This window comes from Triticum dicoccoides, chromosome 5B (genome assembly GCF_002162155.2).
Source record: "Triticum dicoccoides isolate Atlit2015 ecotype Zavitan chromosome 5B, WEW_v2.0, whole genome shotgun sequence".
In the NCBI taxonomy this organism is placed as follows: domain Eukaryota; kingdom Viridiplantae; phylum Streptophyta; class Magnoliopsida; order Poales; family Poaceae; genus Triticum; species Triticum dicoccoides.
This window is the reverse complement of record NC_041389.1, coordinates 73,622,134-73,633,737: the sequence shown is the minus strand read 5'-3', so window position 1 is coordinate 73,633,737 and position 11,604 is coordinate 73,622,134. Positions and strand designations below refer to the sequence as shown.

The window sequence follows — 11,604 nt, the reverse complement described above, 5'->3', positions numbered from 1 at the left end:
GGGGGGGGGGGTAAGAGGCGTGCTCCGGGGGAATATTAGGCTCTATCAAACATAAAGGGAATTGGAGGTAGCATTTTACTTATGTTAAGTCATGGACTGGTTTCTTCAGCCCTTTTCTATGTGTTGGTGTTCCATATGACCGACATACGACTCGACTTGTTAGAAATTATGGAGGTTTAGTGAGCACCATGCCGAATTTCTCTACCATTTTCTTCTTTTTCACTTTAGCCAATATGAGTTTACCCGGCAGGGGGGGTAGAGATATATATTTAGCCGTGTATCCTTTGTGTTTTTCTACATTCTATAAGGGCCTTTCTGCATATTGTACCGCACATGTCCGTGTAGATATACTGAGTACTCATGACCTACCGTGAGAGCTAGAGCTTAATGAGCATCAGATGAACAGAGCCGGTCAGAGTTTTTTTTGCTTGTTAACGAGCTTAACGCCGAGTAGCTCGTTAATCCACCCCTAGTCCAAACGAAGAAGCACGCCGTCTAAAAGAAGCCCGGAACATTGTGCGTCAGGAAGGCCCTAGAGCGAACATTGACATCACACCACATGCAAGAGCACCGCAGAAGGGCACAATGAAGGAGGGCGACCGCAGCAAAAGGCAAGGATACTGGAAGACCTAGAGAGAAGGGGCATGGAAGTAACACCTCAGAGGAGAACGATGTTAGGCCTTGCGCAGCTTCTGCTGATATCCCATCCTCCATAGGCACCGACAAGCAACATTGCGAACATTAAGGGAGAACACGAAGCTCGTCACCCACTGTCAAGCCCAACAACCAGAACCTCGCAGACAAGGAGCTTGCCTCAGAAGCACAGATAACCTCTTCGGTGCGTGGACCATCCCCCTGGCACAGGCCACCCTATCGTGCAACGACCCCTGTCCAATCCACTCAAGCCCTTGCTACAACCCCTCCATTGGAGAAAACCCATAGCTAGTCACCTGTCAAACTATGGACGAGGAACACGCCATGGAGGCTCCAGATCTAGCACCTCTAGATTTGAAGACTCGGCTAGATGTCGAGCGACCATGCCATCAAGGCGGCACAATAGGCACCCAAGCCATCGGGCCTGCCATCAAGATAGCCGAATCCAACCACTAGGCCGCCGGAGGAACGTCACGATGGAGGGGAGAGACACCACGAGCAGAGCAGGGCAACCGAAGGCCCTCCTGGCTGCGACCATCCTGCTCCGGGCCAATGGGCACCACAACGAGGAGAGGGGAGGAGCAGCACCCGATGGCAGTGCAACAGAGACTAGGGTTAGGGTTTGGGCCGCATGGGATCCGAGAGTAACTGCGGAGGAGACGGTAGCCCGCCACCGCCAGCAGTCGCACGGGGCTTTGCCCGACAGCTCCAGCGAGCACGGACGGGAGAGGTGGGTGGAGAGAAGCTGGCGTGGGATGAGAATGCTTCACCAAAAACAATGCACCATATAGTGCTTGCTAGAAGGATGAAGAGTATGTAGTTTGCGTAAATGTTATAAGCACGCATCGTAAGCAATCCATTGGCACATATATCATAAATAATCTTTTAAAGGATTCGAGTATATCTAGTGAAAATAGTACTAGAAGCTAACAATATATATTGAATAATTTAAAACTTATCAATTTTGACCTACCGAAGCTATCAATAGCCAATGACACTTCTTCCTCAGTAAAACCCATCTGAAGCAAATGAAGCGTTTTATCCATTACCCCAAACAATGATTCAGCTTTTACCTGGAAAAGTGCATTTTAAAGTTAAAAGTTGTAGCCTTCAGCCTAAAAGGTCCTCACATTTGTATGCAATTTAGAATCCCATATACTAAGTGTTAAAGAAATAAAAGCTAGAAACATAGGCAATAACTACGATAGATGTTAGCAATCATGTCTAAATTTCATACTACAACCGTTGACTATTATCGTTGCTAACGAGGAAATGTATATAATACAGACTAGTTGATGGTGATTATTGAACAAGTTTTTTGGGGTATACACATGGAAACCTAGAACGCATGGAAATAAGCCACAGTAAACAAGCACATCAGAAAAGAATTGCAATAGAAATAACAAAATTACGGATGGTACTCACTATTTGATAGAGATAATATGAAAGTCTTTTCAAAAACAGATTTATGGAGTTCCTGCTGGAGGCCTTTTTCCCGTGTTATACGGTATGTTATTTTTAGTCTCAAACCAATAATCGCAAAAGCAAATGACTATTGAATTTTGCAGAAAGAACGTATTATAAAAATAATTGATTGCTCATGTAGTGCATATTGTAAAGGGACCATGGAATAGCTAGCTCTAAGTATACTTTGTGTCTACAAATATCGAGATTTAGAAGTAGAAGTAGCAAAGAGAAACAAAAGGAAAAGGACAAAAAACCTCATTTGTAGCATGGCCATTTTCCATATCTCCCGGTAATACTCCTCCTTGAGCAGTGACAATGAAATCTACAAGCTGATCAAGTAGTGCATCCTCACCTAAAATTAAGCATATGTTGGAGTACTATTGTTATAACGAATAGTACTATTGTTATAATGAATATAATGAGAGAAAAATCAATATCAAACACTACTAAATTGACTTTGATACATATTTACAATAAACGATGTTGTGATAAGACTGTGTGCTCTTGGTACACCTATACAACAACAAAGCCTTTAGTCCAAACAAGTTGGGGTAGGCTAGAGCTGAAACACATAAGATCTCGAAACAAACTCATGGTTCTGCCAGGCTAGAGCTGAAACCCATAAGATCTCGAAACCAGCTCATGGTTCTCGGACGTGGATAGCTAACTTCCACGCACCCCTGTCCAGGGCTAGTTCTTTGGTGTTATTCTAGTCATTCGGATCTATATTTACGGACTTCTCCCATGTCAAGTTTTGTCTACCTCGACCTCTCTTGACATTATCAACACACTTTAACCATCCGCTACGCATTTGGCGCTTCTAGAAGCCCACAGGCCAGTTCTTTTGGGGCTTATGGCTGACTGTGGAAACAAGCTGCCCCCTCCCCAACTTATTTTAGAAGCCCAACCAATTTTTTTTATTTTAGAAGCCTACTAATTAAGGGTGCAGCTTATTTCCACAGCCAACCATAAGCCCCACAAAGAACTGGCCCTATATTTTATAGGGTTAATTGGATTCATGCCACTGTAACTTTCGCAAGTTGGAAAAATGCCATTACAAAAACCAGAGTTGGAAATATGCCACTACAACTTTTCCACACCTTTACATACGCCATTATCTTGACTTAACAGAATAACGGATCAATAAAGACTTGTATTACAATGTGTATTTCAGTACTGACCATACTATCCATGTGCCCACCGAACTGTTATTGAAAAACGCGATTTCTCTTGCCCAGCCGCCGAATACTTCCGGCCTACACAGCTAGCAAGCTGACTTCCGCTCCAGATCGAACCTGCACGCACCTAGCACCGGCAAGATCCTAGCACCGGCAAGATCCTCTCATGCACAGATTGATCTTGGCCTTCATTGGCTCACACGCACGAAAACAGCGATTCTGCTGCCGGCCGGAAACACAACGCACGCACGCGAGCTTCGACGGGCGGAGGTCGTAGTGGTGCGAAGAACACGACGGGGCCGGGGACTTGGCGTAGTCTAGAGGCAGATGCAGCATGGTGAGCGAGCTCGTCCCGGGCGGTGGAGTGCAGCGTGGTGGCGAGCTTGTCGGGGATTGTGAACGCGAAGGGCAGAGACGGCGAGTTCGTCGGGGCCGGCTTCGATGGGGCGGCGGCTGGAGCTCAGGCAGGTCGGGCGATGAGTGACACGGTCAGGGAGCGCGAGGCCAACGACGGGGCGTGGACGGGCAGCGCGCTGTTGACGGCTGGCGGAATCAACTCGAGCTCAAGGCGTCTCGGGGATCAGCGGCTCCATGGACAAGTGCGCGGAGCTCTGGAATCAGCAGCCGCGTTGCGCGCGCCACCATCCGTGATGCCAGCCTCCAGCTATGTCGCACGTGCCTCTGACCGCTGCCGTATAAAGGTTTTTTTTTGCATGAGCCGTATAAAGGTATTTACAAGCATATAAGGGTAGTATATGGCTCAGTAGTGTTGAAAATGGCATATGTAGAGGTATGTGAAAATTGCAGTGGCATATTTCCAACTTTGGTTTTTGTAATGACATTTTTCCAACTGGTGAAAATTGCAGTGGCATGAATCCAATTAACCCTATTTTATATGCCCAAACCATCTAAGACGATATTGGACAAGCTTCTCTTCAATCGGTGCTACCCCAACTCTATCACGTATATCATCATTCCAGGCTTGATCCTTTCTTGTGTGGCCACACATCCATCTCAACATGCGCATTTCTGCTACACCTAACTGTTGAACATGAACATGCCTTTAGCTTTTGTGGCACTCGTGTCACAGAGAACACCGGAAGCTTGGCGCCACTACACAATCAAAAATATATAAAAAAATTGCTATGTTTACAAGTCAATGCAGAATCACAAACCTAATTGGTCGAATGCTAAATCAACTTCCGTCTGTGAGAAGTTCATTGTGCGGAGTAAATATGACCTCCTTTCTGAGAAAGAATCTGGCTCCGGCTGAAGTTAGGAACATGTTAGGAACATTCAGAATATTAGTCTAAAGAATTCAAAACGAAGAATATGATGATAACAACTATGGCTAGGAAATCACCTTGATGTCTTGTTTAGAACTGTTTTCTTCATTGTCAGAATCAAAGAGACTGCCTAACGAACTTGACGATTCGGACCCAGAATTCTGAGGGGGCATATAGCATCAAGGTAATTTGAGAAATATGAAGAGCATGAATTTAGATCTCTTTCATGATGTGCAACATAATACCATTAATGAAAATTGAAAGATGAGAATGCCAGATTTGACACCAGCCAATATCCCTCTAAATAAGACATTATTCTAACTCCTTGTATGTTCTCACACTAGTGACTAGCAACAATACAAAAAATGAAGGAATAACCGCATAGAAGAAACAAAAGCTTAAACATTGATGACGAGAATTAGCCCTCTAAATAAGACATCGTTCTATCTTCTAGATATCCTCAAATAAAGTTACACTAGCAACCAGCAACAATACAGAACGAAAGAATAACTGCACAAAATAGAACAAAACAAAAGCAAACATATCAACAACGATAATTTCAAGGTTCGTGAGACACAAAAATACGAAGTACAAGATCTTTACAGGATGGCAGCGATCAAGCACCGATACTGGTGTGCAAGAAAAAAATCTAAGGAAATAAGAATTCTTCAGTATCAATATTGAAATATATTCTTTTTGCGGGGGAATATTGAAATCATTAACATTCTATACAATATTTCCCATTCTATACAATTTTTCCTGCTATTTCTTTTTAACCAGAATCAGTAATCTATTAATGATCATGAAAAGGAATAGGGCCACAAGGGCCATGGTAGACTTTTAACAGCAAACTACTCAATCGAGGACTCAAGAAGGGATAATTTTACTATAAAAGCAGAACATAAACACTACGACTGTCCCAACATATCAACTAGAGAATGCATCAGAAAATCAGAATCACTCTTACATGATGAGACAAAAGTGACTCCAATATAGTGTTAGAATCATGATCGCCTGTATTGGAGATATGTGTGTGGTTAGTCTATAGATCGAAAGGTATTTGCTCTAAGTTAACTGTATGTTCATTGCTGTAAAGATTTCATATCGCTGTACACATAAAAAAAACATTTTGTATATTATAACATACCATGTTTTTGAAGCATTTTGTCAACCAGTATTGGTGAAAATCCCATACCAATAAAGTGTGACCTTAAATAGCTGGATGAAGAGCCTGGCTGACCATCCTAGAGTAAGAGTGAAGAACATCATGTCATTTTTACAACTTCACTAACGACAATCCAATAAAAGGGAATGTCGCAACATTGTGGTAGTCCTACAAATTTGCGATTCTTTGATTCTATTTGCAATATAGAAAAGGTGGCCAGATAGCATTCTAGTTACTCTGAAATACTCAACACCATAAATCAACTGTATCACTGTTAGTGCTCCAATCTTAAAATGCGGACTACATCCAACACAAGAATCAAATCTATAATAACTCCTTGTGTTTTGGCGCTACGATACATGTGTTCAAGTGAAAGCAAAACAGGACAGGTGAAAGGTTTCCACAGAGAAAAACAGAAACTTGACATTGGTGGTTCAGTTAGAAGCACCACTTTAAGATCCAAGACAAATATACATCACTAGAAAAAGTACACAACATATTGATTAGAGAATTAGGGCACGATGAACCGACATCCTATTCGCTAAATCAATCACATAGGAACCAAGCACATGTAGGCAGCAATTGACACTCATTACACAATGCCTCTAAACAATCAAGCACATGTAGTTCATTGCAAAACGCTCTTATATTTCTTTACAGAGGGAGTACGCACTAAACAAATACTACCACCATCCCAAATTACTTGTCTTAAATTTGGCTATACGAATCACGTTAGATACATTTGTATCTAAACAAATCTAAGACAAGTAATTTGGGACGGAGGGAGTATCGATTACTCAGCTCGCGTACTTCTCCCGTTTTTCCCCAATCCATTAACAGTAGTTTACCACAACATTCAGATAGCACATACATCAATCGCCTCCTCCGCCTTGACGGCAGCGGGTGCCGGAGCCGGATTGGGCTGCGGCGGGTCGGCGGCGCCATCCCCATCACAATCTTCGATCTTGACCTGCGTTTAGTGTGGCAAGGAGAGACCGCGAGTCAGCACAAGGGCGGGCGGAAAGAGGAACACGGGTGAACAGAGGAACCAGCCGCTACCATCTCGATCGAATCCGCCTCAGACGAGACCCCTGCGGAAGAAATGGTGATGACGACAGTGGAGTGGTGAGCGCTAGAGTGAGGTAAGTGAGGTGGTGGTCGGCCGGAGCCGAGCAGGACACGGCACGCGGTCAAAGCCCTAGCCGCCGCATCGCGGAGGACTGGAGGTGGTCCTGCCTCCTGCGCCGACGACTCCGACAGAGAGTTTTTTTTTTTTTGTCTTAGGGGGTCGGTGGTGTCGCCTCACTCCGACCAACCCTCCACAAACCCTATATTACAGCCGCGAGCGTTGTACGGACAACTTTTCGATGAAGCCCAGTCAAGTTGGGCCGTTCAATTAATGCTCCATTACCTCAATCAAATCGGCACTTTCCCAAAACAATATCATGCATTAAATCATTTTAGTGAAATTTTAACAAAATCTCAATTAAATTTAAATTTTTCTTACATTTCATTATGCATACCCAAATCAAATCAAATCTTACAAAAATATCAACTATAATCAAAATTGATACACGCGTTTTATTTTTATTTTTTTTATGTTTTATTTTTAAAAAAAAACTTGTTTCATTTTTTCTATGACCAATCTATTAATTTTTGCTTGGCATACTATAAGAATTGACATTTTTTCAAAACAAAAACCAACCAAATCAACACTTTCTCAAAATAATGTCATGCACTAACTCAATCAAATCAAACCTCAAATAAAATCAAACATTTCTTGCCTTCCACCACTTATATCCAAATCAAATCAAATCTTACCAAACATTAGCTATAATCAAAGTTGGTCGGCCTATTTACAAGTGTGCACATTTTTATTTTTCATTTTTTTCTAATTTTCATTTTTGGATTTTATTTTTTCTGATTCATTTTTTCTATGACCAACCTATTATTTTGAGCTTGTTGCTCCTTAAAATTCAGCTCCGCTCAAGAAAACACAAGCCAAACGGGGTAGCTCCACGATATGCCGCTCCGCAAAAAAACTAGAATCTGGGGTACAACTTCATGTTTTTTATGAAGCTCTTCAGGGGGTGCTTCAAAAAACTGTAGAAACTGGAGTTGGGTGGAAATTACCCACCACTGCCACCAGTAAGTGGATACCCCTTCGTTTCTCCCCCCTCAACCAATCAAATAGAACCTTTCCACCAAATTTCTGATTCTTAAAGCTGGAGCTAGGTTGAAGCCAAACATTCTCTTTGATAGTGCTACCACTTCTCAATGAAATTGCTCCAAAGTGAATTTAGTGGAGCGAAACTGATTTTGATGAAGCGGAGCAGTCCCAAACAAGCCCTTTATGCTCGACATACTATCAAAACCGGTACCAACATGTACGCCATGGTGAGTTGGTAGGGTCGCCTCCATTCCAGTTAAACCTTTTCCACCGTTTTTTATCACACCAATTTATTTTAACCAGTTTTTAGATCACTCATCTACTTAATCCTTTTTTATATGTCAAATCTACACAGATCATGCAGATCGTTCTGTGGTATACTCCCTCTGTTCCTTTATATAAGGTGTATTTGTTTTTTGATAAAATTCCATAATGTAAGATGCATTTATTCTAGTTCCTCGTAATTTCGATCTTGGCCCTTCAAAAAAAGGAAAGTACCTCTCCCCTGATTGCATGTAACTCTCATCGTAGAGAAACAAAAGAAAACTATCTCTCTCTCGATTGCGTGTATCTCTTCTTTTCCTAGCCTAAATGATTTATCGATGCTAATGTACGAATTATATAAGAGTAATTTCGTCCTAAATAGTACATAATTATGTGCCTTGGTTAACATGTTGAAAATAATATACCTTAAATATTGGAATGGAGGGAGTATGTAGTAATGTCGTTATGAAAAGAAATCATCACGGTAATCTCTTATTAATCTTTGAAGACCACATCTATCGAAAGGAATCAATGTTTTCTTAAAACAGAAACGGAATCAATGTTTGATAATACGAGGCAACATTATTACGAAAAGTAATCAACCACATGTATATAATCACTTTTTATTATTAAAGCGCAATCTACTATTAAACTGTAATCCTTAGTAGTCCTCATTGGTACCAACAACTCCCACCAATCGAAGGGATACCCCATCAATTTTTTATCATTCCCTCCCATCGATTTTACTCAAAATTATATTCCTGATTCAGCTTGCGTCGCACGAGCCTCTTCTCTCTCTCTTTAGCGGTTGATTCCCCTCCGCGTATGGATCCTCCTAAAAAATGAGATTGCACCTCCACCGCTTGAGTCCTCCTCTCCCCTTCACTAGGGTTTCTACATCAAGCTGTCTGCACCCACAATGCGCAGCTAATTATGGATGTCCCTCGTCTTTCACCATGGTGATCGATAGCGACATGTACTCGCTCTGTAGCAGCTCGAGGGCCACGCAAGAAGGAGCACATGGAGGAGTTGTGGCGTCATGCTCTCCCTATATGATTTAAAGTCGTCTACCCTACAACAGCCACTCGATTCGGCTGCTCCACACTCGGTCCCTCTATTGTTAATGTGTCGCAGGAGCCTCCACGAAGGCGGCAGCCGACGAATATGAAATTTGATTTATGACGGTAATAGAATTGTTATCGGTTAGACCTCTTTATATTTCTTGAAATTAAATGGTTTGCCATAGAACATGAAATTTGAGACAGGTGTTGAACTGAAAATAATCTAGCGAGTAATAATAAAATGATGAATAGCTTCTCAGACATTCGTCACGATGGTGGCGTCCATAGCGGCATCACGAAGCAGCGGGTGGCGATGGCGGCGACCACAACATCTTGAAGCGATAGGTGGCGGCGACGACCCTGGGGCAGCGCGTGGGCGGAGATGCTCCTCACAACCGGCATTTGGATCCACACCATTCAGCCATGCCCAAGCTTCTCAGTCATTCCTCGTGACGGGGGCGGCGACCTACCAATGGATAACACCCTTATCTGCCATGGTGAGTGCCCCCGACCATGACAATGACATGTGCCCGCTTTGTGTCAGCTCGAGGACCAGGAATGAAGGAGGAGGTGGAGGAGTTTCAGTGTCACACTCTCCCCGAAGGTTTAAAGTCGTGTGCCCTGCAGCACCTACTCGATTTGGCTCCTCCACACTCGGTCCTTCTGTTGTTGATGTGTCGCGGGAGCCTCCATGGAGGTTGATGTCGCTTGAACCACGTCGGTATTTCCCCAAAGAGGAAGGGATGATGTAGCACAGCTGCGGTAGGTATTTTCCTCAGTTATGAAACCAAGATATCAATCCAGTAGAAGAACCAAGCAACAATATATAAACGGTACCTGCACACAAAGAACAAATACTTGCAACCCGACGCTTATGAGGGGTTGTCAATCCCTCTACAGGTAACGACGCCAGATATGGTCAAATCGACGGGATAAAAATTGTGGTAGATTGGATAAATAGATCTCGATAAAATGCGAAATAAAATAAGTGATAAAAAAGTGCAGCAAGGTATTTTTGGGTTTTTGGAATAACATATCTGAAAATAAAAGCGAATGAAAATAGATCTCAAAGCAAATATGATAGAGAATAGACCCAGGGGTCGTAGATTTCACTAGTGGCTTCTCTCGAGAAAATAGCACACGGTGGGTAAACAAATTATTGTTGGGCAATTGATAGAACATTGAATAATTATGACGATATCCAAGCAATGATCATTATATAGGCATCACGTCCAAGATAAGCAGACCGACTCTTACCTGCATCTACTACTATTATTCCACACATCGACCGCTATCCAGCATGCATGTAGTGTATTAAGTTCATGGAGAAATGGAGTAATGCAATAAGAACGATGACATGATGTAGATGAGATCTATTCATGTAGGAATAGCCCCCATCTCGTTATCCTTAATAGCAACAATACATGTGTGTCTTGCTGCCCTTCTGTCACTAGGAAAGAACACCGGACGATCGAACCCATCACAAAGCACCTCTTCCCATGGCAAGAAAAAATGATCTAATTAGCCTAACTAAACCAAAGATTCAAAGAAGAAATACGAGGCTACAAGTAATCAAGCATAAAAATAGATCAAAGAACTCAGTTAACTTTCATGGATATAGATCATATCATAAACTCAAAGTTCATTGGATCCCAATAAACACACCGCAAAAAGAGTTACATCAAATAGATCTCCAAGAGACCATTATATTAAGAATCAAAAATAGAGAAGAAGCCATCTAGCTACTGCCTACGGACCCGTAGGTCTATGATGAACTACTCACACATCATCAGAGAGGCACCAATGAGGATAATGAACCCCTCCGCGATGGTGCCTAGATTGGATCTCATGGTTCTAGAACTTGCGGTGGCTGGAATTGTTTTTCGTCGACTCCCCTAGGGTTTCTAGAATATTTGGGTATTTATAGGGCGAAGAGGTGGTGCGGGAGGCCACCGAGCTGGGCACAACCACCCAGGCGCACCCTGGTGGGTTGTGTCCCCCTCAGGGCTCCTCTCCGGTACTTCTTTGGCCCATCTTGTGTCTTCTGGTCCAAAAAGTTTCGCTGCGTTTCGACTCAGTTTGGTACTGATATTCTGTGAAGTAAAAAACAAGCAAAAAATAGCAACTGGCACTGGGCCCTTCTTCGTCCGCAAGAAAGCTAATATCCGGATAAAAAACATGTTAAATTTCCAGCCCAATCGGAGTTACAGATCTCTGGGAATTTAAGAAACGGTGGAAGGCCATAAAACAAAACGCAGTAACAGGGAGAGGTCCAATCTCGGCCCCCCCCCCTCCCCCGGCGCCATGGAGGCCATGGACCAGAGGAGAGACCCTCCTCCCATCTAGGGGGAGGTCAAGG

At 42.9% G+C, this 11,604-nt stretch overlaps 1 protein-coding gene across 1 annotated transcript in view; it reads right to left on the bottom strand.

The window, feature by feature from the left end:
* The window catches only part of LOC119307432 (probable inactive DNA (cytosine-5)-methyltransferase DRM3), a 15,675-nt gene extending 8,634 nt beyond the window's left edge, over window positions 1–7,041 (bottom strand). The window contains exons 1-8 of the mRNA XM_037583508.1: window positions 6,810–7,041; window positions 6,622–6,720; window positions 5,733–5,829; window positions 5,553–5,599; window positions 4,663–4,746; window positions 4,475–4,568; window positions 2,376–2,473; window positions 1,628–1,727 (exon numbers count right to left, since the gene is read on the bottom strand). Of these exons, the coding sequence (XP_037439405.1) occupies window positions 1,628–1,727; window positions 2,376–2,473; window positions 4,475–4,568; window positions 4,663–4,746; window positions 5,553–5,599; window positions 5,733–5,829; window positions 6,622–6,720; window positions 6,810–6,812 (622 nt within the window). The 5' untranslated portion in view covers window positions 6,813–7,041. The remainder of the gene's footprint in view (window positions 1–1,627; window positions 1,728–2,375; window positions 2,474–4,474; window positions 4,569–4,662; window positions 4,747–5,552; window positions 5,600–5,732; window positions 5,830–6,621; window positions 6,721–6,809) is intronic.
* Between the last annotated feature and the right edge of the window lie 4,563 nt (window positions 7,042–11,604).